The sequence below is a fragment of the Pan paniscus genome, chromosome 22 (assembly GCF_029289425.2).
Source record: "Pan paniscus chromosome 22, NHGRI_mPanPan1-v2.0_pri, whole genome shotgun sequence".
Taxonomy (NCBI): Eukaryota; Metazoa; Chordata; class Mammalia; order Primates; family Hominidae; genus Pan; species Pan paniscus.
This window is the reverse complement of record NC_073271.2, coordinates 42,235,049-42,262,802: the sequence shown is the minus strand read 5'-3', so window position 1 is coordinate 42,262,802 and position 27,754 is coordinate 42,235,049. Positions and strand designations below refer to the sequence as shown.

At 59.2% G+C, this 27,754-nt stretch overlaps 1 protein-coding gene across 2 annotated transcripts; it reads left to right on the top strand.

Annotated features, from left to right (window-relative positions):
- Nucleotides 1-426: 426 nt before the first annotated feature.
- On the top strand, nucleotides 427-25,217 carry FTCD (formimidoyltransferase cyclodeaminase). Of its 2 annotated transcripts, XM_063601351.1 has the most exons (14): nucleotides 427-7,049; nucleotides 8,163-8,291; nucleotides 9,570-9,658; nucleotides 9,813-9,992; nucleotides 11,034-11,171; nucleotides 11,309-11,440; nucleotides 15,371-15,432; nucleotides 15,750-15,879; nucleotides 16,159-16,320; nucleotides 22,525-22,568; nucleotides 22,844-22,982; nucleotides 24,156-24,251; nucleotides 24,417-24,505; nucleotides 24,998-25,217. In XM_063601351.1, the coding sequence occupies exons 1-13, from the start codon at nucleotides 7,034-7,036 to the stop codon at nucleotides 24,501-24,503; spliced, it is 1,404 nt and encodes a 467-aa protein (XP_063457421.1). In that variant the 5' UTR covers nucleotides 427-7,033; the 3' UTR covers nucleotides 24,504-24,505; nucleotides 24,998-25,217. The 2 variants fall into 2 exon arrangements, with proteins under 2 accessions (XP_063457421.1, XP_063457420.1); XM_063601350.1 differs by lacking the exon at nucleotides 24,998-25,217 and having other exon boundaries at nucleotides 430-7,049; nucleotides 24,417-24,713.
- The last annotated feature ends 2,537 nt before the right edge of the window (nucleotides 25,218-27,754 follow it).

Below are 27,754 nucleotides of genomic sequence, written 5' to 3'. Positions count from 1 at the left end.
GCAAAATGGAAACGCAGCCCCTTGTTCAAAAGCGAAGAATTCGAAAGGGCAACAGCCGCGTTACAGTGAACCCGGACCTTAGGGCTGAGCAGTGGCAACGCAGGCGGGAGAGCGCCTGGGAGTCCCGAGACCGTGGGGGTGCTGGGGGTGGGCGAGGACAGGGGAGCCCCGGAGACCATGGGGGTGCCGGGGGTGGGCGAGCGCCGGGGAGCCCTGGAGACCATGGGGGTGCCGGGGGTGGGCGAGCGCCAGGGAGCCCCGAAACCGTGGGGGTGCCGGGGGTGGGCGAGCGCCAGGGAGCCCCGAGACCGTGGGAGTGCCGGGGGTGGGCGAGCGCCAGGCAGCCCCGAGACCGTGGGGGTGCCGGGGGTGGGCGAGCGCCGGGGAGCCCTGGAGACCATGGGGGTGCTGGGGGTGGACGAGCACAGGGGAGCCCCGGAGACCATGTCAGGTGCACCTTGCACCATCCCGGAGCGGGGAGCTGGGGAAATGACCCATCAATTCCCCTCCCCCTGGGTCATCTCCCTGCCGGAGGCCGGAACAGCGAGAAGACGGGCCCTCAGTGAATTGGCGGGACCTTGGGGCTGAGGAGATACCCAGTTCCAAAGTGCCCTGGAACGAGGGGCATTTACCGTGTCTCAGGGGAGTCTTGGCTCATGCTGCACAAGCCAGCATGCTCAGCCTGGTCCTCACACTGTCTCAGCAATAGTGGCGAGGATGGCAGGGCTGTCACACATTAACAGTTCAGAGCTCGATGGAGACTGCTGGGGACCCCACTCTGGCTGGTAGCTACAACATTCAGCTCCCAGGTGCAGATGGGCTGGATCCTGGGGTGCGGGCCCAACCTCATGCCCGGCAGACGAGGGGCCCGCTGGCCTGGGAAGCTCTGGCTGGGTGCTGATTTCTGGCCTTACCTTTGAGGGTGGCCTGTGGCCACACCGGCAGTGGGCTGGCCCTGTGGCTGGGTGCTGATTTCTGGCCTTACCTTGGAGGGTCGCCTATGGCCACGCCGGCACTGGGCTGGCTCTGTGGCTGGGCCAGGAGCTTTGGGCCCCAGGCCTAGGGCTGCAGCCACACAGTCTCGGCCAGGTGGTCCATGCCCCCTTCCCCTCGGTGCCAGCGAGTGGATACTTCCAGCAAGCCTGGGATAGGAAGGGCTGTGATGAAACGCACCAGGATTTATTTCAGTTGGGTGTGGTGGGATACAGACACAGGACCCCTGACTTTAAAGGAGAGTGTGTCACAAAGTACTGCAGACCCAGCTGCTTAAACCACAGGAGGGCACGTACCGTGCCACACAGGGCCGCCCGGGGCAGGGCGCCGTGGCAACAGGACGCAGAAGGCAAGAGGGGAGAGCATGGCCAGAGGCTCTGTGGGGGTTTCCCTGGGAAGAGAGGCCAGGGAGGGTAGGCACGAAGGAGCAAGTTTAGGATTGGACAGGTTAATTTCCCTGGGCTCCGGGCTATGGGGTGGTGTCTAGTTGACCACCGTCCTGCCCCAGGGTGATTGAGGGCAGAGGAACATGGGTTTGGTGAGTGAGTCAGATAAGGGGTGGTTGGGTTTACAGGCTCCAGGTGGGTTGGCTTGTGCATTAAAGGGGAGCTCTGTTTGCAGGCACCTTTTGCTGTCTCTAGGAATTAGCCAGCCCTGGGAGGGCAGTCTCCACCTAGCCAGTAAGGCCCCCGAGAGGTCAAAGCATCGTAAACTAGAAAACAAAAACCACATGAGTTATACAGGAACAGTCTGGTGGGCAGGTGGCATTCAGCCCCTGTGCTCTGGGTCTCTAGAAGAATGGGGTTCTCAGCCTCTGGCCATGGGTCCCCCAAACAGCCTTGGTGTCTTCCAGGCTCTTGGGCTTGGCTTGGAGTGGCCCCTGGGGGCTTTGGCTGGGGCGGTGCCCATGGCTCACCCTCTGTCCATATAGTGGGGCCCAAGTTGTCCACTGTGCTGGGCTAGCCTGGGGGGGCCCTGTGGTCAGAAGCTAGACCCCCACCCTGGCAGTGCCACCCACTAGGCCCCTAAGCTGCAGGTGCACGTGGAACTTTCTGGAGGGCTCCTGTGCAGAGAGGGTGAAGCCCATTCCTGCACTTTTTCTTACTGTACTATTAAAATGAGGAGAAATGGGAACAGGGTGAGGAGGGTGGCCCTGAAGTGGCTGGCGTGGCCATGTCTCCTGGGGCAGCAGCCGGGCCCTGGGCACCAGCTCTTCCATCTGTAGACGGGAGGGCAGTGAGCTTCTAGGGGATGATTTCTGCCTCCTGGGACGGAGGTGGGCACCGGCCCAAGTGAACTCGGATTCTCCTGCACGCAGCTTCCGTATTCAGTCATTTACTTATGGGCCCACTATGTTTGTCTCATACTCTGGGTTAGAAAAGTGTATGGCCTGCCTGGCCCTGGAATCAGTAGCCCTGGGCCTGTCACTGGGGAGAGATGGTGGAAACCCTGGTGTGGGCATAGCTGAGATTCTTTCTCCTGTAAGTGGGGTCCCTTAGGGTCCCCGATTCAGGAGCTACTTACAGCACCTGCCAGCATTTCTAATGTCTCAGCGCTGCCCCTGAGAACCAGCGCCGGCGTCACAACCAGCCCCGTTCCCCCTCGTGTTCTCAGCTGTAGCCAAGCCCTGGCCCAGCAGTAGCTGGGTAGGAAATGCATGCAGCTCCTGCCGGGGCCTCCCGCCCCAACCCTCTCTCCTGACAGGCGGTTTGCTGGGCTGGAGGACAGGGCCAGGTCTTGGCCTTGGCACCGTCCTGGGTCACGAGTGTATGGTTCTGGTCACTCTGCTGTGGTGCGAGGATGAAGGTGCCAGCCCAGTGTGGGCAACCCTCACAGCCAGCATGTTCCAGTGCCCCGCACCTCGGGACCCTGGATGTGTGCGGCTGCCGTCACAAAGTACCGCAGACCCAGCAGCTTAAACCACAGAAATTTAATCTATCACAGTCCTGAAGGCCCAGAGTACAAGATCAAAGTGTCTGCAGATTCTGTTCGTCTGAGGTCTCTCTGCTTGGCTTGCAGGCGGCCGCCTCCCTGCTTTGTCCTCCTGGCCTTTTCTCTGAGTGCATCCCTGGTGTCTCTCCCTCTTCTCACCGCCCTGTCCATCTCCACATCCAATCCAGTCTGCGGTGCTGGGGGTAATCCAGTCTGCCGTGCTGGAGGTCAGGCCTTCAGCAGATGGTTTCTCGAGGGAATGCAGTGCGGCCCTCAACAGACCCCATCCTCCCCTCCTGGCCTCCAGACATGGATCCCTGACCCCATCCTCCCCTCCTGGCCTCCAGACATGGATCCCTGACTCCATCCTCCCCTTGAGCCTCCACAGAGCTCTGACCCCATCCTCCCCTCCTGGTCTCCAGACACAGATCCCTGACCCCATCCCCCGCTCCCAGCCTCCAGACGTGGAGCCCTGGCTGGGGAACTCTGTGTGCTCCCAGCCTCTGAAGGTTTCTGGGCTTACCTGGCTCCTGTCTCATCCCAGTCCCCCTGAGTAGCCACGGAGGTGGGGTCCCTAAGGCCCACATGGCTGGGGTTCCATTAAGAACTTCAAGTGGGTGGCTCACGCCTGTAATCCCAGCACTTTGGGAGACCGAGGCGGGTGGATCATGAGGTCAAGAGATCGAGACCATCCTGGCCAACATGGTGAAACCCCATCTCTACTAAAAATACAAAAAATTAGCTCGGTGTGGTAGCGGGTACCTGTAGTCCCAGCTACTCGGGAGGCTGAGGCAGGAGAATGGCGTGAACCTGGGAGGCAGAGCTTGCAGTGAGCTGAGATCGCACCACTGCACGCCAGCCTGGGCGACAGAGCGAGACTCTGTCTCAAAAAAAAAAAAAAAAAAAAAAAAAAAGAACTTCAAGTGGGGCTGGGCTCAGTGGCTCACACTTGTAATTCCAGCACGTTGGGAGGCCGAGGCAGGAGGATCACTTGAGCCCAGGAGTTTGAGACCAGCCTGGGCAACGTGGTGAGACCTCATGTGTATTTGTCTGATAAAGACATACGCAAGACTGGGTAATTTTTAAAGAAAAAGCAGTTTAATGGACTCAACAGTTCCACAATCATGGTGGAAGGTGAAAGAGGAGCAAAGTCACGTCTTACAAGAGGGCGTGTGCAGGGGAACTGCCCTTTATAAAACCATCGGATCTCGTGAGACCATTCACTATCACAAAAACAGCACCGGAAAAAGCCGCCCCCGTGATTCAGTGACCTCCCACCGGGTCCCTCCCATGACGTGGGGACTATGGGCTCTACAATTCAAGATGAGATTTAGGTGGGGACACAGCCAAACCATATCACCATGTCTACCAAAAATGGAAAAGTTAGCCAGTGTAGTGGTGTGTGCCTGTGGCCCAGCTGCTCAGGAGGCTAAGGTGAAAGGATCTCTTGAGCCCGGGGGCCAAGGCTGCAGGAAGCCATGATTGTGCCGCTGCACTCCAGCCTGGGTGACAGAGTGAGACTTTGTCTCAAAAAAAAAAAAAAAAGAGAAAATGATAAAAGCACTGCAAGTGGGCAGTGGCTGAACGTGGAGACAGGAGTTCTCCCTTCTGAGCACGGCCCTGGTGCCGCTGACTTCGTGGGGAGCCTGTAGTCAGGGGAGCAGCAGCTGGGGAGAGCTGGGGTCTCACCTGCCTTCCCCCATATTGCACATGCCCGTCTCGTGTGTATCTGCACTCTCACACGCGTGTTCCCCTGCCCTGCGCTCACATGTATCTGCACTCACTCTCACATGCTTGCTTCCCCTGCCCCATGCTCACGTGTACCTGCACTCTCACACGTGTGCTCCCCTACCCCACACTCACATGTATCCTCGCTCACTCTCACACGTGTTCCCCTGTCCTGTGCTCACATGTATCCACGCTAACTCTCACACATGTGCTCCCCTGCCTTGTGCTCACGTGTATCTGCGCTCTCACGTGTTCCCCTGCCCTGCCCTCACGTGTATCCTCACTCACTCTCACACGCGTGCTCCCCTGCCCCACGCTCATGTGTATCCTCACTCACTCTCACACGCGTGCTCCCCTGCCCCACGCTCATGTGTATCCTCACTCACTCTCACACGCGTGCTCCCCTGCCCCACACTCATGTGTATCCTCACTCACTCTCACACGCGTGCTCCCCTGCCCCACGCTCATGTGTATCCTCACTCACTCTCACACGCGTGCTCCCCTGCACTCTCCTGTCTGAGCTGAGCTGACCTCAGTTGGGTGCTGCGAGCCAGGGCCTCATGCTGGCCTCTCGCCCTCCACAGCCCCAGGGGTCCAGGCTCCTCCAGGAACAAACGCAGGCCCCACGGGCTGCCTGGAAGGCCTCCCGGAAGGCAGCACAGGGTCACGAGGGTCACCCGCAGGGGCACAGGGAGGCCTCGTCACGACAGGATTCCAGCCAGGCTGGCCTGATGCTCCTGGGGGTCCTCAGCACACGCCCCTTCGCCCCGGCATGTGCTTCTTTTCTGGGAACCCACACTCTGGCTGAGTGGAGCCATCCCCTCTGGGTCAACAGCACCCGGGGTGGCTCTGCAGCACCCCACTCCGCTGCTGCACAGGGACCGTGGCCCCAGTGCTCCTTGTGCCTTGCTGGTTAATGAGAAGCCGGTGGGGAGGTGCTGCCGGTGAGCGTATAAAGGCCCTGGCGGCGGCTGCGGAGCACTGGCCCTGTCCTTCCATCTGCCCAGAGAGGAGCATCCGGATCAAGGTGCTGGCCATGTCCCAGCTGGTGGAATGCGTCCCCAACTTTTCGGAGGGGAAGAACCAGGAGGTGAGGCCCGAGGAGCTGGTCAAGCATCTAGGGCTGATGGGGCAGCTTGAGTGGCTAAGGCCCAGGCCATGGAGGAGGTGGTGGGCTTGGTGTCCCGGGTCGTCTTCCCAGGATGGACAGAGCCGCTGCCCGTGGGCCGCAAGGACATCCCGTGGCTCAGGGGCCTGGGGAGTGCCTGACCCAGGGGTGGGTGGAACATGACTGGTGCTTGTGGGGGCTGAGGCTTGGCTGTGGCTTCAGGGGCCTTTCGGGTGCTTTCGGTGGGGGGTTGGGCAGATCTCTGGGCCTCAAAGGGCCTTGGTGCTCCCCCCTGAAAATGGGGCTCCTGCCACTGACTGAAAGGGCTGCGTGAGGTCACACGAGGTGGCCCAGCATGGTCCCCACCGCCACCGCTCCATCTCCACTGGAGTTAGCTTGCTGAGTCCCCACCCTGCAGCCACCATCCTCACTGGACCCAAAACGAAGTAGGCACAGAGGGGGCAGCAGGCCCCCAGGTCCGGCCTCTCGCCTTCCACAGCCCTGAGGTCCAGGCTCCTCCGGGAACAAACGCAGGCCCTAAGGGCCACCTGGAAGGCCTCCCAGAGGGCAGCACCAGGCCACAGGGGTCACCCACAGGGGTGCAGGGAGGCCTCGTCATGCTGGGATTCCAGCCAGCACCAAGGCCCTGGGACAGGGCAAGATTTGGGGCTGAGCCGCTGCTCCCAGCAGTCCTGCCACCTGGAAGGTTCTAGGCCCTTCAGGCCCCTCCCCCATGCTGGTGATCTGTCCCTCCCCTGCTCGGGGGTGGGGGTCCCGGCCCCTCTGTGACCTGCGCCTGTGGTCACCTTCTTGGATCCCCGGCCACGTCTCTGGCATCTGTGTCGGCGCAGAGCCCGTGAGTCTCTCCTGGAAGCACTACCTGCAGCCCCTTGTGGGGACCGTGCTTGGGCTGGAGTGACTGTGGCTGCTGTGAGGGTTCCCGGGCGGCCGCTGTGTGCGGGCACTCAGCTTGTCGGAGAGCCCCCAAAGGCTTGGCCCGCCTCCTCAGCCCCCATTTGTGTCTCGGGGTGCAGCCACCTCCAAGCTCCTTTTCCTTCTTTCAAACGGGGAGACTGAGGTGTGGGGGCCGGGCCTGTGTCCCAGGTGATCGACGCCATCTCTGGAGCCATCACACAGACCCCAGGCTGCGTGCTGCTGGATGTGGGCGCAGGCCCTTCCACCAACCGCACCGTGTACACCTTCGTGGGGCCGCCGGAGTGCGTGGTGGAGGGGGCCCTCAACGCTGCCCGGGTAGCTTCCCGACTTATCGACATGAGCAGGCACCAAGGTGAGGTCTCTGGGCTCTCCTGTGGCTGCCGTGTCTCAGAATGTCAGGGCCGAGCCCTGTCCTGGTGTCCTGGGAGAGGGGGTAGGCCCGGGGCCCAGGCTTGGAACGTGGGGTCCGGTGGGGCTGGCTCTGGCTCTCCTAGGAGGACCCTGGAGTGTGGGGGTCATGGCCCCCAGCCTGCCTGCAGGGCTGTGCTCTGGGGGACCCCCAGGTCGCCACGCTCCCACAGCACCGGGCCACCTTCACGGCTGGGTGGGGGGAGGGGGCCACGCCAGGGAAGGTTTGTGGGCCCCGTCCACCTGCCCACACGTCAAGGGGGCTGAGAGCCAGTCTTGGAGCAGGCACTGGTGGGGGAAGGGCTGCCCGGAAGCTGACCTGTCAACAGCCCACAAGCCAAACACCTCGGTGGGCGGGCAGGGCCAAAGGTGTGTGGACACACGGGCGCTGGCCAGGGGCTGGGCTGTGGGCCGCTCATGAGAGGCCAGGGATTCACAGTGATCCCGAGGGGTGGACGGATGAGAAGCTTATCTCTAAGTGGCCAGCCCTGGGCGGTGGCGGCAAAGGCGGGGGAGGCTGGCGTCCCCTGGGGTGGGCGCCGACCCACGGCTTGGTGTAGCCACAGCGAGGGACTCAGCTAGTGAGAAGAATGCTCTGGAAACGCAGTGTGGATTCTCGGCTTCAGGGGAGGGGGTTGGGGTGGCCGGAAGCCAGCCTCGAGCGCCCCCTCTTGGCCTGGCCAGGGCTGCCTGAGAGCTGAGCTTTGCACCCCTTGGAAAGTTATTTTTGTGAGTGTTAGGAGAGGGACAGGTTTATCCCAGAGATGCCAGACCACCCGCTCAGGTGCTGCTGCTCCTGGGCTGAATGACCTCCCCCACACTGGCTGGGAGGACGGTGCGGGAACTTCCGTTGTCCTGGGAGGGCTGGTGCTGCCGCTGGGGCAGGGCTGGGAGCGCCCAGGGCCGGCCTCCTCCCTGTGGGTCAGTGTGAGCAGCTTGCTGGGCGTGTGGACTGGGGGCTGCCCAGGCTGGAGAGGACAGAGGGTCCGAGAACCCCGTGGAGCTCCCACCCACTCCCACACCTGGCCTCCTGCCCAGCCTCGCCATCTCTCTGCAGGAGAGCACCCCCGCATGGGGGCCCTAGACGTCTGCCCCTTCATCCCCGTGAGGGGCGTCAGCATGGACGAGTGTGTGCTCTGCGCCCAGGCCTTTGGCCAGAGGCTGGCAGAGGAGCTGGACGTGCCAGGTGAGCGTGCCCCCCCGCCCCCCTCACTCTGCTCCCGTCTCATTGGTGTGGGTTATTGGCTCCTTCTGTATCCCCCAGTTCCCTGCCCTTGACTGCTCTTGCAAGGGCAGAGTGTTCCAAAAAGCCAACATGCAGAAGCGCAGCTCCCTCAATACCGAAATAAACGCAGCCTCGCCTGCGGCCGTGCAGGCCCGGGGCTTCCTCAGACTGCACCGCAGAGCAGCTGCACAGGCAAACCAAGAGCCTTAAAGTCCACGCCTTCTAGAGCAGAATAATTTCACTTTGGGAAATTAACTAAATCAAGAAAATGATATGAAACAAACAGAGACAAACAGGACAAAGTGCATACCCACCCCTAGGCTGCACCAACCCAGCGCTCCTGGAAAGAAATCCCGAGGCAGGGACGTAGGTCACAGTCACGCCGGCGTGCAGGGCACACGTAACCCCCGTCACGGTCACGCCGGCGTGCGGGGCACACGTAACCCCCGTCACGGTCACGCCGGCGTGCGGGGCACACGTAACCCCCGTCACGGTCACGCCGGCGTGCGGGGCACACGTAACCCCCGTCACGGTCACGCCGGCGTGCGGGGCACACGTAACCCCCGTCACGGTCACGCCGGCGTGCGGGGCACACGTAACCCCCGTCACGGTCACGCCGGCGTGCGGGGCACACGTAACCCCCGTCACGGTCACGCCGGCGTGCGGGGCACACGTAACCCCCGTCACGGTCACGCCGGCGTGCGGGGCACACGTAACCCCCGTCACGGTCACGCCGGCGTGCGGGGCACACGTAACCCCCGTCACGGTCACGCCGGCGTGCGGGGCACACGTAACCCCCGTCACGGTCATGCCAGTGCTCCCTGAAGGAAATCCTGACGCAGGGCCCACGTCACAGTCACACTGGTGTGCGGGTTCACGAGTTTTTCCTTTTCTCTGTCGTTATATTTATGTGGTTGCTTGCGGTTCTGTTTATCATACAAAGAAAACAGAAGCATGAACGTCCTGCCGTTAGCATGTCCCACATGTTCCATCCTAACCCTGCAATTTGCCTTTTCAGGGCCCTCTGAGGAGGGGGTGGGCGGGGGTGCTGGCCCACACTGAGGGTCCACTGGGACCACCCGCATCCATCCAAGGCGGAGAATGGGCACTCCCCAGGAGAGGGTGCAGTAGGGGCCCATTCCTGGGTTAGGCTGGAGGGAGCCCCTCCACCTGCGTCCTCCAGGAACTGAGTCCTGGACCCCCTGCCGGTCCAGGCCTGACCGCCGGGCTCTCCTGCAGTTTACCTGTACGGCGAGGCGGCCAGGATGGACAGTCGCCGGACCCTGCCGGCCATCCGGGCCGGGGAGTATGAGGCCCTCCCTAAGAAGGTGCCCCCACCCCGGGCGGTTGGGCCTGGGAAGGAGGTGGACCTGCCCCTTTGTCCTGGCTGGGGTGGCTGGGCCGGGCCCCTCATTCCCGGGACCCCGGGCGGCTGCTCCCTCCCGTGGGGGATGTCTCACCCCAGAGCGAACTTGCTCACAGCTCCAGCAGGCCGACTGGGCGCCCGACTTTGGTCCCAGCTCCTTTGTCCCCAGTTGGGGGGCCACGGCCACGGGGGCGAGGAAGTTCCTCATTGCTTTTAACATCAACCTGCTCGGCACAAAGGAGCAAGCCCACCGCATCGCGCTCAACCTGCGGGAGCAGGGCCGCGGGAAGGACCAGGTGACCCCGTTCACTGACCCCATGGAGCCCCACCCAGCCCCTCGGGAAAGGGTTAGAGGCTGAGAGCCTCAGGCGGGGAGGTCGGTGGTGGATGGGGCACCGGCCGGACAGGGTTCAGCCTCCCACCTGCAGACTGGCCCAGCCTCCGCATCCACACCGTGCGGGGACCACGCAGGTCAGCAGGTCAGGGGCGGAGTGAAGCTGGGGAGCTCTGGCCTCCTGGGGATTTTCCAGGGAACGAGGCAGGACTTCCCTTTGTTAACATGTGGCAGCATTTCCATACTGCTGGGAAACAGCGACTTCCGGAGTCCCAGGTGCCCTCAGGGGCCCCCCATATCCCTCCAGATGCCTTGGGAGCCCCGACACCCCTACAAACCTTCAGGTGCCCCCAGGCCTTTCCCTCCACGTCTGCACAGCAGTGGTCACCCGGTCTGAGCGTCACTCCTGCGCAGATGGTATAGATACCCGGAGAAAGCGGGGGGGACCACCTGCCCATCTGTTCCCCACTCAGAGACCCTGGTCCCACAAACAGCCAAGGTCCTGGGACCCGGCTTCCCGACCTGCAGACTCAGCACAAAAGCACAGGGACCTCTAAGTCCTGCTTTAGGCCCCGGCCAAGGGCAGAGGTCAGAGTCCCCCCACGTGGACTCAGTCACCCCGACAAGTGCGGGGCTGAGGGGACTTGTCGGGAGCGGAGCAGATGGGATGGGAGAACGGCATGGGGGTGCCTGGGGCCCCACCCCTCAGCATTCCCCCAACATCTAGGACACAGCGTGGCTGGAAGGCAGGGCCTAGGCTGGGCGGGGGCCTGCCGGGGTGGGCCTCCGGCGTCTGACCCTTGGGGCCTCCGTTTCCCTGTGGCAAGCGAAGTTTCTCTGGCCCTCCCCGGCCAGCTCAGTGAGGGACGGAGGAGAACCACAGCACCCACCCAGGCACAGGCTCCTCCCCGTCCAGCTGGGGAATGCAAGTGCCAGGAGAGACTGGCAGGGCCAGGCAGGATGAGCTTCCTAGCCCAGGCTGGGGAACGCTCTTCCTTTGCAGCCAGGACGTCTGAAGAAGGTTCAGGGCATTGGCTGGTACCTGGATGAGAAGAACCTGGCTCAGGTGTCCACCAATCTTCTGGACTTTGAGGTCACGGCACTGCACACGGTCTACGAGGAGACCTGCCGAGAAGCACAGGTGAGCCCGGGAGCAGCCGCTGCTGCTGTGAGGGGCGTGCCGATCTGTCCTGTGGGCAGGGCGGGGGCCCCACATCCTCCAGCCAGGGCCATTCTCCAGCCAGCCCCCAGGGGGTGACGCTGCCTGTGCCTCGGCAGGAGCTGAGCCTCCCAGTGGTGGGCTCACAGCTGGTGGGCCTGGTGCCCCTGAAGGCTCTGCTGGATGCGGCCGCCTTCTACTGCGAGAAGGAGAGCCTCTTCATCCTGGAGGAGGAGCAGCGGATCAGGCTGGTGGGCCGGGCTGCCGAGGAAGGGTCGGACAGGGGCGTGCGGGGAGGGTGGGGAGGCGGGGGCGGAGCTCACAGCCCTGGGGCGCAGCTTCCCTCCCCCTCCTCTCCCTTCATTTTATTGACTTGTGTTCAGAAGATGAGATTTCACTTTTTATTTTGGACACCTTATTGAGGTTTTTTTGTGACCTATGATATGCTCAGCTGTGCAAATTCCACGGAGAGGACACCCCGCCCTTTCTGCTGGGTCTTGCCTCCTGGGCCGGCCATGCTCCCGTGGAGGGGCCTGTGCCTCCTCTCACCACCTCCGTCGGGCGTCCTGCACCCCTGGAACTGGCAGCTCATGGAAGTGTGTGCCTTCAGCTATGGGACTTAGATCCCCATCCACGGAGCGGCTCCTTCAGAAAGTGATTCCTTTTATCTTGTGGACACCTGGGCCTCAAGGCTTCTGGAGTCTGGGTTCCACCGGGGCCTCAGGTCCTGCTGGGGTGTGGCAGTGTCTGCAGAGCCGCTGTCCGCCTTGGTCTGTCCTTTCACTTGAGGTGACTGCAGAGCCGCTATCCGCCTTGGTCTGTCCTTTCACTCGAGGTGACTGCAGAGGCGCTGTCCGCCTTGGTCTGTCGTTTCACTCGAGGTGACTGCAGAGGCGCTGTCCGCCTTGGTCTGTCCTTTCACTTGAGGTGACTGCAGAGCCGCTATCCGCCTTGGTCTGTCCTTTCACTCAAGGTCACTTTGTTTTGGGTGTGTTTTTCGCAATAAGCACAATCCACTTAACTGGATTTTTGGGGACGTTTTGTCTGTGTTTTTACTGATTTAGCTCTCGTGACTTGTGGATTCCGTCCTTGTTTAGTCTCGGGCATATTTTCTTCTATTAGATCGCTGACCCAGTTGTTTAGTTCTCTAGCTGTAGGACCCTGTGATGCTGCAGCAGCTTTGATGTCTTCTCTGTCTCTGTCTTTACTTTCTCTTCCACTCCTTTCCTCTGGATTCACAGTGGTTTTCCAAAACCTAGCCTCAATCATTGGTGCGTTTGTGGCCTTGTCTGTTGTATTCTTGGCTGTTAACAAAATTTTTTGTGACTTTACATTTTGTATAATTTCTTACAGAGAAGATACAGGTGGCCCTCCACTCCTGCCTTCCACCGATATTTTCCAAGTGCTTGCATTTCGCCCCATTTATTTGTGTATAATCATATTATATTTTTTTCCGGACTATTTAAAAGTTGGGTTGAAGACATTGTGCTCTTTTACCCCTAATTTATTAAGGCTGTGTTTCTTAAGAACAGGGACATTCTCTTACATAACCACAGTGTAATTATCAAAATCAGGAAATTCAACACTGATACAATCCTAGTATCTAATAATCCTCAGGCCATAATCAAATTGCTTCAGTGTCCCAGTGATTCCCATCATAGCGATTTCTCCTCCAATCCGTGATCCAGTTCACGTAACACAGAGCACTGAGCCAACCTTTTCTCCTTTCTTCCAACTCTTCCTGTCTTCCTTATCCTTCATTGACCTTGACATAGTTTCAAAGGACAGACTTTTAAAAGCGCCTCAGTGGGGACCAGTCTGATGTTGCTTGTGGCCAGATGTAGTTGTGCATTTTTATTTTAATTTAATTTATTACTTCTTTTGAGACAGGGTCTTGCTCTGTCACCCAGGCTGGAGTGCAGTGGCACAATCACAGCTCACTGCAGCCCCAAACTCCAGGGCTCAGGTGATCTTCCCACCTCAGCCTCTCAAAGTGCTGGGATTACAGGCAAGGACCACTATGTAGTCCTGGCTAATTTTGTACAGATGGGGTTTTGCTCTATTGCCCAGGCTGGTCTCAAACTCCTGGACTCAAGCAATCCACTCACGTCAGCCTCCTAAAAGTGTTGGGACGACAGGTGTGCACCACCACGCCCAGCCAGTTACGCATTTTTGGCAGGAAAAGCATAGATGGTGTTGTGTCCTCCTCAGAGACACCGACTCCCCACGATGCTCATTTTCTCAGGGTGCCGACGTGGACCCGTCACTTGCCAAGGCGACCCCCTTCCTCCTGGACCCTTCACTGCAATGTTACTATTTTTCCTTTTGCAATTAATACGTTGTGGGGAGTACTTGAAGGTGTTTAAAGTATTGAGTAGGTAAATACCTGTTTATTACTGAAATTCCAGAGTTTTAGGAGCCAGTGACAGCATTCCAACGTCATCCTTTCTGTCTAAGCAGCAGCTGTCGCTTCTCCACATTTCCTTGTCTTCTTATGTGTGAGGCCCCGTCTGCTTTCCAGTGTGGCGTTTTGTCTTCTTCTTCTTCTTCTTTTTTTTTTTTTTTGAGATGGAGTCTCACTTTGTCACCCAGGCCGGAGTGCAGTGGTGCGATCTCGGCTCACTGCAACCTCCACCTCCCGGATTGAAGCAGTTCTCTGCCTCAGCCTCTCGAGTAGCTGGGATTACAGGCGTGTGCCACCGCACTTGGCTAATTTTTGTATTTTTTTTTTTTAGTAGAGACGGGGTTTCACCATCTTGGCCAGGCTGGTCTTGAACTCCTGACCTCGTGATCCATCAGCCTCAGCCTCCCAAAGCACTGGGATTACAGGCGTGAGCCACCGTGACTGGCTGGGGTTTTGTCTTCTTTACCTGAAGGGCCCCATGCCTGCAGCCTGCACAGGTCTGGCTGTGCCCGTGGCTGCGTGCTGCCTCCTTGTGGTGAGGCTGCTTTGCTTTGTGTTGTGTGATTTTTGATTGCCAGTGCATGCTCTTTGGAATTTTATCTATGGTAATTCTTGGACACCTGGGTTCAAAGTTTTCTCCTCCAAGGAGGGTTTGTGCTGGCGCTTGTGGACACTGCCTCACAGGACCCCCTGAAGCTGAGTTTTTGGCTTGGAGTTCTGGAACCACACAAGAGTGAATTCGGTGTCGGGTGAGGCCTGCAGCCCTGTCAGGGTGGCTTGTGATTAGGAATTCCCAGGAGATTTTTTTTTTTTTCCTGCTTCACCCAAAGGGAAGGCAGGGACTGGGAAGTACCTCAACTGTTTCCTCTGGCGGGTGGCTGTTTCTAATTCATCCTTGGGGGTGTCACCTTCCAGGGGTCTCCAGTCGGACCCCACTCTGAAGGCCCCAGACCTCCCCCACTCATCAGGGGCTGCCAGAGAGGGGCAGTTGCCCCCAGGGCAGACCCAGCTCCAGGCTGGCAGGCCTTTCCGGACTCGTCTTTCTGGTCGTGTCTGGTTTCGAATGATGTCCTGTCTGCTAGCTTAGCCAGGCCTTTAAAACGCCCGGCATCTTCCTGGGGTTTTCCGTGGAAGAAGGCTTTGCCTTGCGGCTTGCTGGTTCTATGGCCACGGGGAGGCACTCTCCACCCCGCCCGGCTGCTGTCCGTCTCTGTGGGGTGGGGTGGGGGTCGCATAGCCAACGTGTTCTGAATGGGTTTCGCAGAATGAATTCTAATCTTAAATGGGACTGTCACAACTTTATTTTGAATTTAGGTAAAACTCACTTTTGTGGCATACAAGTTTATGTGTGGGTGACTTGGGGCTGTTCCTCAGCTTTTGAGGACTTGTTAGATGTGAAGACTTGGTGAATTAAAATCTTTCCCGCCCGTCAGCGGTGGGGCAGTGGTGCTGGGGGGCGGCGAAGCATGAGCAGCAGTTTGCTGAGGGGTCCCCAGGGGGCAACTCCTTTCTCTGGGCCTCAGGTTCCCCAAGGGCAACTCAGGGTGATGGCTGTTTCCAGAAGCCTGTACGGGGTGCCTGTTGGGGCGGGGCCCACAGGGCTCCCGGCGGGGCAGAGGTGGGGGGTGCCAGCCACGCCCCTGCCCTGCTCCCCGCAAAAGCACCTGTGTGCTCGGGGCAGGGGGCGGCTGCCGCAAGGGTGGGACCCGCGGGTTCCGAGGCTTTCCTGGTGGTGGAGACGCGCCGAGGCCGTTTCCACTCCAAGCCCCTTTTCCAGGTGGTGAGCCGGCTGGGCCTGGACTCCCTGTGCCCCTTCAGCCCTAAGGAGCGGATCATCGAGTGAGCCTCTGCCCTCCCGCCCTCTTCTCACCCCTCCCGGGCTCTGCCTCTCGGGCCTCGCGGGGCGCTGGGGTCCCTGCGTGGAGACCCGGCTGAGTCCTCCCAGCGCCTCCCTTTGGGCGCCTACTCGGCCTGCTCCAAGCCGGGGTCTGGGGGTGAGGGGGGCACAGAGACCCCGGCCGGGTCCCCGCAGGTTCTCACCCGAGTGGTCACCTCCCCGTGGGTGCAGACGGGCGTGGGGCCTGGGGCCGCCCCGGGAGGACTGCGCTCCCCCCACCAACCCCGGCCAGACCCGCTGAGCCGCGCCCACCCTGCAGGTACCTGGTCCCTGAGCGCGGGCCTGAGCGAGGCCTGGGCAGCAAGTCCCTGCGCGCCTTCGTGGGGGAGGTGGGTGCCCGCTCTGCGGCCCCCGGGGGCGGCTCGGTGGCGGCGGCCGCTGCGGCCATGGTGAGCGCGGGGGGAGGCGCAGTTGTTGGGGGGAGGGCGCTGTTGGGGGGAGGGCGATGTTGTTGGGGGAGGGCGGGGAGGGGGAACGGCGCTGTTGGGGGGAGGGCGCGGGGTGGGGAGGGCGCGGTGGGGCCGCCCTGGGTGGAGAAGTGGGGGCCACACGGGTGGGACCCCCAGGGGCGGGACCCCCGCAGGGATCACCTGGGCCCCTGGCTCTTCCTGGGGACGGTCCCGGGCCGTCTGGGGTCCCTGCGACCCCCACATCCACCCCTCTCGCAGGGTGCGGCGCTGGGCTCCATGGTGGGCCTCATGACCTACGGGCGGCGCCAATTCCAGTCCCTGGACACGACGATGCGGCGCCTGATCCCGCCCTTCCGCGAGGCTTCGGCCAAGCTAACCACGCTGGTGGATGCCGACGCCGAGGCCTTCGCCGCCTACCTGGTGAGTGGCGGCCACAGCAGGGCTCCCCGGGCCCCACCAACAGCGAACCCCCAGCTGGGGCCCCAGTGAGAAGCGGGTCAGCCACTGGCTGGGGAGGGGCTGGGGACCAGGAGGGGCCTGAGGGTGTCACCACTGGCCGCTGTCTGGACCTTGACCACCAGCACTGCCCTCACCCCGGCAAGTGCTTGGGCCCAGCAGGGTTTGAGGGTTCGGCCAGGGTGACCCCACATTCACAGGCCATGACAGCCGGTACAAGGGAACAGGCCTCTCCCAGCAGGGGAGCCAGGAGCCCAGGCTTGGGGGACCCCACAGACCTGGAGCAAGGCAGGGCCCCTAAAGAAGCCTGCAATTCCAGGAAAGGAGGCCTGCAAGAATCTCGGGGACACAGTGATGAGTGCTCTCAGGCAGGCCAGAGAGGACCCGTTTCAGCCACAACATAAGACAGAAACACCATCTTCAGATAACACCCACTCAGGCAGGCAGTGACCCCACCTCCCTCCAAACGGGACAGGAACATGAGCATCAGCTGGCAGGATGTGCCCACAGATGGGTGCTGGGTGCTCAGAGCCTAGGGCAGGGGCCAGAGAGCCTGGGAAAGGGCAGTGACAAGGTCAGGATGCCCCCAAGCAGTTCCAGCCCAGGAGAGGACAGGAGGGAAAGGCAGAAAAGAGAGAGAGAGGGAGGGGAGAGAGAAAAGAGGGAGAGTGGGGAGAGAGGCAGATGGCGGAGGGGGGGGGAGGGAGTGAGGGAGGGAAGGTCACGTGAGTCACATGTCCACCGCACAGGGGCCCCTTCCCGGTTAGGTAGCCGAGCCAGAGAGAGGACAGCTTACATCATTTTTTTTAATGCTCTTTTTAGAAAGATTAAAGACTTTAATACTTTTACTAAGTTTGCTACTGTTATCTAGAGGGTGGAGCCAGGTGTACAGAGTGGAACATAAAAGTGAAACAGGAGCATGAGCGCTAAAGCACAGCATCACAGGGAGACGATTAGGCCTCGGGATAACTGCAGGCGGGCCCTTTACAAGAGGTGGTGGACCAGAGTCTTCTTCAAACTCCCCTGGAGAAAGGGAGACTGCCTTTTCTGGTCTGCTAAGTAGCGGATACTTTTCTTTGGCACTCACACTACCGTAGACCATGCTCCGCTTGGTAACGGGCGCCTTCTCAGACGCTGGCCTTACTGCTAGACCAAGGAGCCCTCTAGTGGCCCTGCCCAGGCCTGGCAAAGAGCTCACACTCGTTTTTTGGTCACTTTTTAGCGTGCCCCTTCAACTCCTATCTGTGTATGGCCTGGTTTTTCCTAGGTTATGATTGCAGAGCAAAGATTATTATAATATTAAAGAGTAATTGCTACAAACTAATGATTAATATATATAATCATATCTATCATCTATATCTAGTACAACTCTTGTTATTTTATATATTTTATTATACTAAAACAGCTCATGCCCTCGGTCTCTTGCCTGGGCACCTGGCTAGCTTGTCGCCCACAAGAGGGAGATGGAGAGGGGGGGTAGGGAGAGAGGGAGGGGAGTGGGGAGAGAGGGAGGTGGGGAGAGAGACAGGGAGGGACAGAGTGGGAGGGAGGGAGAGAGAAACATGTGCCCCAGCCTCCGGAGCAGGGCAGTGGGGGCGCCTGTGTTTCTGGGAGGGCCACAAGACCCCCAGCCCTCAGTTGGGAAGTCTACCCTACAAGGCTGGGTGAGGAAGGCAGGCCCCAAATGCACGTGGAATCCACACACAGGCACAGAGGGAGCCAGGATGAGGGCCTCGGATAAACAGTCCCGGATTTACAGAGGGAGTCGCCTGAGGCTCCCGTTCTGGTCCTGTGGAGAGGTGAAGCTGGCTGGGCTTCTGGGTCTGGTGGGGACTTGGAGAACTTTTCTGTCTAGCTAAAGGTTTGTAAACACACCAATCAGCACTGTGTCTAGCTACTGGGGTGGGAACTTGGAGAACTTCTCTGTCTAGCTAAAGTATTGTAAAAACGCACCAGTCAGTGTTCTGTGTCTAGCTAAAGGTTTGTAAACGCACCAATCAGCACTCTTTAAAAACGGACCAATCAGCACTCTGTAAAATGGACCAATCAGCAGGATGTGGGTGGGGCCAAATAAGGGCATAAAAGCTGGCCACAGAAGCCAGCAGCGCCAATCATGGCGGGTCCTGGTCCAAGCTGTGGGGGTTTTGTACTTTTGCTCTTCGAACTAAATCTTGCTGCTGCTTACTCTTTGGGCCTGCACTACCTTTATGACCTGTAACACTCACTGCCAAGGTGTGTAGCTTCACTCCTCAAGTCAGCGAGACCACAAACCCACCGGGAGGAGCTAACAGCTGTGCTACGTGCCACCTTTAAGAGCTGTAACGCTCGCTGCGAAGGTCCGCGGCTTCACGGGGAGGAAGAAACAACTCCCGAAGCGCCACCTGTAAGAGCTTAACGCTCACTGTGAAGGTCGGCGGCCTCACCGGAAGGAAGAAACAGCTCCCGACGCGCCACCTGTAAGAGCTCACTGAGAAGGTCTCCGGCTTCACTCCTGAAGTCAAGCAAGACCACGAACCCGCCAGAAGGAAGAAACTCCGGACGTATCTGAACATCAGAAGGAACCAATTCCGGACACGCTGTTTGCAGGGAGGTGTAGACGCTGATCACCGTTTCCAGTCATTTTAAAAATTCAGGTTTTATTTATTTACTTTTTACAATAGATCGGCCCTTCGGGGGTTCAGCCCGCCTTCGCCACAGCGCGCCCAGTGCTCGCCTCTCTTGCTGCCTCAGAGCTCCGCGTTTCCTTCCCCTCGCACACAGCCCCGCCCGCTCCCAGCCTGGCCCCTTGGGGTTTCCACTGGGGGAAGCACCCCCGTCCCCGGGGGGGGCCCAGGGCACCCAACACCTGCTCGCAGAGCCCTGCCTTCTGGGATGCGCTTCTCATTACCGGGGAGGTTAAGCATGTTCCGTACATTTAGCAGTGGTTTTTACTTCTTTTCCAGGAAGTTATCTGGTGAATATTTTTTGACTCCTTTTATCTTAGTTTCTCTTGGGGCTTTCGCTGCCTTCTAGTATATATATATTTTTTAATAGGGGAGGCAGGCCTTGTTCTGGGCTCAGCTTTCCCCGTTTGTTGTTCGTCTTTGGACTTCGCGTGTGGGGCTTCTGACAATGACTCTTAATCTTTATGTCGTGGAATGTATCAATTCTGACTTTATATTTTTTGGGTCTTGTATGACAGTTCAAATGGCCTCCCCAGAACAAGATGATCTTTTCTAGACTTTAATGGGTTGATGAACTTTGGACCCGGACAGGCATTTAAAGACAGTCATGAATTTAAATATAAATATTAGAAATAGGCCAGGCATGATAGCTCACACCTGTAATCCTAGCATTTTGGAAAACCAAGGTGGGCAAATCCCTTGAGCTCAGGAGTTTGAAACCAGCCTAGACCACACACCAAGACCCTGTATTTACCCACCCAAAAAGAAAAAAAAAATAAAGCCAGGCGTGGTAGCAGGTGCCTGTGGTCCCAGCTACTCAGGAGGCTTAAGTCGGGGTAGCTTGAGGCCAGGAGTTTGAGGCTGCAGTGAGCCGTGATTGCACCACTGCACTCTAGCCTGGGCAACAGAACGACACCCTGTCTCTAATGTAAACATATGTATATAAAACATAGGAACAACTTTATGTTTAGAAATTTAAAATAAGGTGAATAATTAAAAAACAAGTAGGAAAAGTGCGTAGATGAAAATGTAATCAAGGGGCAGGAAAGAAACAAGACGTGTGGTTTAGAGAACCATGAGCGGGGACGGTGAGACTGTACTAGGCATCAGTGGTCGAAATCAGTGGATTGGTTTACGCTCCCTGTGAGCAATGCGAAGGCAGACGGGGAGTGCTGGATTGGTTTACACTCCCTGTGAGCCACGTGAAGGTGGACAGGGAGTGCTGGATTGGTTTACACTCCCTGTGAGCCACGTGAAGGTGGACGGGGAGTGCTGGATTGGTTTACACTCCCTCTGAGCAATGCGAAGGTGGACGGGGAGGGCTGGGTTGATTTACACTCCCTGTGAACAATGTGAAGGCGGACGGGGAGTGCTGCGTTGGTTTACACTCCCTGTGAGCAATGTGAAGGTGGACGGGGAGTGCTGGATTGGTTTACACTCCCTGTGAGCAATGCGAAGGTGGACGGGGAGTGCTGGATTGGTTTACACTCCCTCTGAGCAATGCCAAGGTGGACGGGGAGGGCTGGATTGGTTTACACTCCCTCTGAGCAATGCCAAGGTGGACGGGGAGTGCTGGGTTGGTTTACGCGCCCTGTGAGCAATGCGAAGGTGGACGGGAAGTGCTGGGTTGGTTTACGCGCCCTGTGAGCAATGCGAAGGTGGACGGGGAGTGCTGGGTTGGTTTACGCGCCCTGTGAGCAATGCGAAGGTGGACGGGGAGTGCTGGGTTGGTTTACACTCCCTGTGAGCAATGTGAAGGTGGATGGGGAGTGCTGGGTTGGTTTACACTCTCTGTGAGCCACGCGAAGGTGGACGGGGAGTGCTGGGTTGGTTTACGCGCCCTGTGAGCAATGCCAAGGTGGACGGGGAGTGCTGGATTGGTTTACACTCCCTGTGAGCAATGTGAAGGTGGACGGGGAGTGCTGGGTTGGTTTACACTCCCTGTGAGCAATGTGAAGGTGGACGGGGAGTGCTGGGTTGGTTTACGCGCCCTGTGAGCAATGCGAAGGTGGACGGGGAGTGCTGGATTGGTTTATGCGCCCTGTGAGCCACGCGAAGGTGGACGGGGAGTGCTGGGTTGGTTTACACGCCCTGTGAGGCACGTGAAGGTGGACGGGAGTGCTGTGTTGGTTTACACTCCCTCTGAGCAATGTGAAGGTGGACGGGGAGTGCTGGATTGGTTTACACTCCCTGTGAACAATGCCAAGGTGGACGGGGAGTGCTGGGTTGGTTTACACTCCCTGTGAGGCACGTGAAGGTGGACGGGGAGTGCTGGGTTGGTTTACACTCCCTCTGAGCAATGCGAAGGTCGACTTTTGAAAAACATAAGGAGATATCTGTACCTTGCACCAAATACATAAGTAATTTCCAGAAGGAATAGAAAACTGTATTTCCCCATCACCAACACAATCAAGCCTCACGATAAATCACAGAAAACAAAACGGACCGGGCGGGCAGGCCTCGGCCGGACACAGATGCGGCCACCTGAAGCACACCCTTGGCCAAGATCTGCCCAGGCAGACCGTGGACACCGCAAGGCCTGGGTGTGAGAGAGTGTTCGTAGCGCGAGTCACAGCTTGAGGATGGCTGTCCTGCCTCCGCCTGCAACTGCTACAGAACCTTGTGCAGAGGACAGCCTGGGAGAGGGGCTGCAGCCAGGAGGCCTGGTCTGGATGACGCCCCAGCCAGTCAGGGAGACACTGGGCATTTCTGTTCCTCGATCACTGCTGTCAGAATGGTCAAAGGACCCAGATCTGGCTGGGGCCCAGGGAGCATTTGCTCTCATCCATGGTCGAGGGTAGGGGCCGTTGATGATGACTTTCTGGTGGAGAGTTGGCTGAATCTTCCAAGATGAAGTGAGCGTATTCCCCACTGAGCACCCTTTGGCCAGGGCTCTGGCCACAGTCCATGTGAGTAGGGCTCCCAGTGGGTCCTTGGAAGGTTGGTGTGTGGTCCCAGCTATGCCCTTCCACACGGGGTGGGTCCGAGGGAGCCGAGTGCCTTACGGTGACGCCGTGAGCTACACACATGAGCACCTAGGAAAGGCCAGTGTCTGTGACCGGGGCAGGGACATGAGGGGCTTTGAGGTTTGCTCTTGGTCCTTCTGCACAGTCTGAGCCTCTTATGCCCAGGCTTGGGGGCGGTGTAGCTGCTTGTGTTGGAGACACAGGCCCAGAGCCACTCCTGCCTACAGGTTCTGAGGGCTCAGGGGACCTCCTGGGCCCTCAGGCTCTTTAGCTGAGAATAAGGGCCCTGAGGGAACTACCTGCTTCTCACATCCCCGGGTCTCTGACCATCTGCTGTGTGCCCCTGACTCCCCCTACCCTGCTCCTCCACCAAGCCTGATGCCAAGGGCTATAAACCACTGGCCCAACAGAAGCTTGGTTCCCAGAGAACTGGTCCCTGCCTGGGACATGCTCCTTGCTACGGCCCCTTGTGGGAGCTCAGAGGGCATGGCTGCTCCCCCTACGGTCCCTCGCCCAGTGGTTCTCTCTCTTTATGGCAGGAAGCAATGAGGCTGCCCAAGAACACACCTGAGGAAAAGGACAGGTGAGCCTGGAGGGCCGGCCGCACCGTGGGCCTCTGTGTCTGGGGAGTTGGTGGCCAGGATCCCGGGTACCTGGGTGCTGTGACGGGGCGTGGTTGGCCTGGGTGTGCTGGGTGTTTGGGAATGACAGGGCGTGGTCAGCCTGGGCGTGCTGGGTGTTTGGGAATGACTTCCCATCGCCCGCTTCTGCAGCCTGCTCAGCCCTGTTGGGGTGCAGTCTGTCCACTGCCTGCCTGTGTGTGCCGCTGTGCCCAGGCTCTCCTCTTGCTCCTTTCAGGCGCACGGCGGCCCTACAGGAGGGTCTGAGGCGGGCAGTCTCTGTGCCGCTGACGCTGGCGGAGACGGTGGCCTCGCTATGGCCGGCGCTGCAGGAACTGGCCCGGTGTGGGAACCTGGCCTGCCGGTCAGACCTCCAGGTAGGGGGGCCCGGGGGACCCCAGGTCTCCTGCTGCAAAGCAAGAAGCAGCTGTTGGGGCTGAGTTGCTGGAGAGCACGGTGGTTTGCTGGGCTGAGCCAGGTAGGGAGACCTCACTTCACGGGCAGTTCCCGGGGCTTTGGCCTCCTCCAACAGGGCTGGGGTGTCCGCTGCCTTCTAAGATCTCGCTCACGGCGGCACCACAGACGGAGACCCAAATGTGTCTGCAGAGCCCACCCTGACCACTGTATAAGTGTATACTCCCCCAAGACCCCTTGTATCACCCCCACTGTCTTGTTCTAGAAAACACCTACGTCAGCCCAGGCACAATGGCTCACGCCTGTGGTCCCAGCACTTTGGGAGGCTGAGGCGGGAGGATCACTTGAATGCAGGAGGTCGAGACCAGCCTGGGCAACATAGCGGGACCCTGGCTGTACAATAGACATATATGAGCCAGGCACGGTGGTGCCTGTGGTCCCAGCTACTTGGGAGGCTGAGGCAGGAGAATTGCTTGAGCACAGGAGGTCAAGGCTGCAGTGAGCCGTGATCACACCACTGCACTCCAGCCTTGGTGACAGAGCAAGACCCTGGGTCAAAAACAACAAAACACGAGGAAGCACACAAGGCAGCTCTTGGAAGTAGATGCCTCACACTGACAGGGGCCACGGCTGGGCAGAGGGTCCCAGAGAAGGAGCGTCTATCTCATGGGCTCAGCACTTTCTGCAGCTGCCCTAAGACCTCATGGTCTTCGGGGTCTTTATAGGAAAGACACCTCTTTTCAGCATCTGGTCCCAGAGAAGTGTCCCCTCAGTCCCTGGGAAGTGGCCCTGGGCCGTGGGCGGGCCGTTAGCCTGAAGCTGCCTCCGGGGGCCCTCCAGGGGATGACTTTGCCTCTAGAACTGTGGTCCTGGCTCCTAGAGTGGCGGAGAGCCTCCAGCGTGACTGCTCCCAGGCCTCCTGTGGGGCTGAGCCCTGCTTGGATAAGAGGAAGTTTTGTTTTCTAAGCTCAGTGGTGGGGCTTAGCCCTCTGTGGGGCGAAAGCGGGGGCTGCGCTGGGCTCCTTGTGAGGAAGAGGATGAAGTCCGGCCTGTCCCGGAGTCCGTCAGGCAGAGACCCTCCTTCCGGCAGTTTGCTCAGCCTTGATCCATGTAGGGGCTCCCTGGGGTCCTTGCAGGTGGCGGCCAAAGCCCTGGAGATGGGCGTGTTTGGCGCATATTTCAACGTGCTCATCAACCTGAGGGACGTCACAGACGAGGCATTTAAGGACCAGGTGAGCAGGAGGCAGGTGTGGTGCCCGGACCCCACGTGGGGGCCTGGATTCACAGCCTCAGGGTGATTGCCGACTGGCCGTGGGCAGTGGGGGTCGGAGGTTGCTGCCCAGCAAGCTGGGCTGAAGACTGGCACTCCCAGACCCCTCTTTCCCTGTGTCCATCAGATCCACCATCGTGTTTCCAGCCTCCTGCAGGAAGCCAAGACCCAGGCTGCACTGGTGCTGGACTGCTTGGAGACCCGGCAGGAGTGACGGTGCGGGAGGCCTCTCCGGGCTCTGTGGCCCCTCCCTCGCCCATCCCCAGAGGGCAGAGCTGTGACCTCGGTGGGGGACACAGCTTGTTCGTGTGGGGCCCGGAGGATGGGTGGGCAGGCAGCGGGGCATCGCCTGGGAATGGAGGCGCTGGCAGGGACAGAAGGCCTCTTAGTCCCATGTGATCTCCAGTAAAGTTTTGGCACCAAACCTGTGTTGTGTGTTGGCGGTTTTGGGGGCAGGGCTGAGAGCTGAGCTGCGGGTCTTGGGGCAGGAGCAGGACATATGGTCAGTGGCCCATGGGAGCCAGCGTTGGAGGGAATGGGGTTGCAGCGTGAGGAGACGGACCTCAGCACCAGGGTCCCCAGACACCCAGTGCAGCCCACAGTGGGCAGGGTCACAGGTATTCAGAGGACCTGGGGTTCAGTGCAGGTCCCTGGGCTGTGAGGCCCCTTGTCTGAGGGAAAGGGGCCCTGGTTCTGTGCATGGGACAGAAACCCCAGGGACAGCAGGACCTTCGACGCTGGAAGGATAGCCTCGCTTCCCAGGTGCAGCTCCCAGCAGGTCCGGACAGTTCCACAGAGCACGGTACTGGCCCCGTCCTCAGTTCCCGTCCACCCTTCAACCAGTGGCTCCTGGGAGACTTTTCCTCCCTGCCCAGCCAGCCTCCTGTCTCCAGAGAAGTTCTCCATTAAAAAATAATTTAACAAATCACTATACTCTCAAATTACTTCCAGATGGACTATTACATGTGACAGACGACGTATGAATGTATTTGTTAGTCAGCACTGCAGGATATTAAAAAGAAGATTACTGTGTCCTTGAGTGAAGCAGAAAACTCAAATGCCTTATTGGAGAGATTTCCCATTCTGAAAATAGAACATACTTGTTCATGAAAAAAGATGTCATCATCCAAGACAAATGACAAGAATCCTACAGGGAGAAAAAACACCCAAGGTGTGTGTGGGTACAGGGCCATCATCACTCAGCATGAAAGGTTCCTACATATCCGGCCGGCAGGGGGCGACAGGGAGGGAATGCTGGGAGGGGAGGCTGGGAGGGAAAGCTGGGGAGGGGAGGCTGGGAGGGGAGGCTGGGAGGGAATGCGGGGAGGGGAGGCTGGGAGGGAACGCTGGGGAGGGGAGGCTGGGAGGGGACTCAGGAGGGAAGGCTGGGAGGGGACATTGGTGAGGGGACATTGGTGTTGGGCTGGTGAGGGGACATCAATGTTGGGATGGTGAGGGGACATTGGTGAGGGGACATTGGTGGGACAATGAGGGGACATTTGTGAGGGGGCATTGGTGTTGGGACCATGAGGGGACATTTGTGAGGGGACATTGGTGTTAGGACCGTGAGGGAACATTTGTGTGGGGACATTGGTGTTGGGACAATGAAGGGGACATTTGTGAGGGGACACTGGTGTTGGGACCATGAGGGGACATTGGTGTTAGGACCATGAGGGGACATTTGTGAGGGGACATTGATGTTAGGACCGTGAGGGAGGGGACATTTGTGAGGGGACATTGGTGTTGGGACCATGAGGGGACATTTGTGAGGGGACATTGGTGTTGGGACCATGAGGGGACATTTGTGAGGGATGCTGGTGAGGGGATGCTGGTGTGGTGTAATTGGTGAAGGGCCAGTGGTGAGCGGCAGTTGCTGGGTGGAGCTGTGGGTAGAGCCTGTAGGTAGCTGGAAGTCCCTTCCAGTGGGACTGACGTTCCTGCCCTGCAGGGTCCGAGGCTGCACACGTGGGAGCTGGCACGAGAGAGGGTGAGCGCCCTCTCCCTGCAGAGGCCCTGGGCAGCTCCTGTGGGTGGAACTTGTGCACCTGCAGGGGCCTCTGCCTCCCTCCACCTGCAGGGGCCTCTGCCTCCCTCCACCTGCAGGGGCCTCTGCCTCCCTCCACCTGCGGGACCCGCGGTGTTCACCTGGAGCACAGAGATCTGAGGGCTGACACTCAGGGCGCAGGGACTTAGCAAAACCGGTGGGCCTCTTCTGCATTTCCTGCTGGCATTTGTGTAGTTTTTTTGTGGGATGGGAAAAGGAGGAAAGGAAGAGAAAATAACTGACGTACTCCCCTGGAGCTGCAGGCTGTGTGGTCAGATGACAGAGCGGTGGAGTATGAAGAAAAGAGTGAGTCTTCTCAAAGGACAACAAAGTTTCAGGGTATCCAGAGTGAACTGCATTCCCCCAGTTTCACATGTTGACCCCTAACCCTAAACCTGAACCCGCAACCCGAACCCGACCCTGAACCCGACCCTGAACCCGACCCTGAACCCTGAACCCTGAACCCTGAACCCTAACCCCTACCCCCTACCCCCTACCCCCAACCCCCAACCCCCAACCCCCAACCCCAACCCCAACCCCTAAGCCCCAGACCTCTGGATGTGACCTTGTTTGGAAATGGGGTCCTTGCAGATGCAGTGAGCTCAGGTGAGATCTTCCTGGAGCAGGGTGAGCTTGGTCCAGTGTGACTTGGGTGAGGTTATCTTGGAATAGGCTGAGCCCTGGTCCAGTGTGACTCCAGTGAGGTCATTCTAGAGCAGGCTGAGCCTTGGTCCACTGTGACTCTGGTGAGCTCATCCCGGAATAGGCTGAGCCCTGGTCCAGTGTGACTCGGGTGACCTCACCTTAGAGCAGGCTGAGCCCTGGTCCAGTGTGACTTGGGTGAGCTCATCCTAGGATAGGCTGAGCCCTGGTCCAGTGTGACTCGGGTGACCTCACCTTAGAGCAGGCTGAGCCCTGGTCCAGTGTGACTCGGGTGAGCTCATCCCGGAATAGGCTGAGCCCTGGTCCAGTGTCTCGGGTGAGCTCACCTTAGAGCAGGCTGAGCCCTGGTCCAGTGTGACTCGGGTGAGCTCATCCCGGAATAGGCTGAGCCCTGGTCCAGTGTGACTCGGGTGACCTCACCTTAGAGCAGGCTGAGCCCTGGTCCAGTGTGACTCGGGTGAGCTCATCCTGGAATAGGCTGAGCCTTGGTCCAGTGTCTCGGGTGAGCTCACCTTAGAGCAGGCTGAGCCCTGGTCCAGTGTGACTCGGGTGAGCTCATCCCGGGATAGGCTGAGCCCTGGTCCAGTGTGACTCGGGTGACCTCACCTTAGAGCAGGCTGAGCCCTGGTCCAGTGTGACTCGGGTGAGCTCATCCTAGAGCAGGCTGAGCCCTGGTCCAGTGTGACTTGGGTGAGCTCATCCTAGAGCAGGCTGAGCCCTGGCCCAGTGTGACTCGGGTGAGCTCATCCCGGAATAGG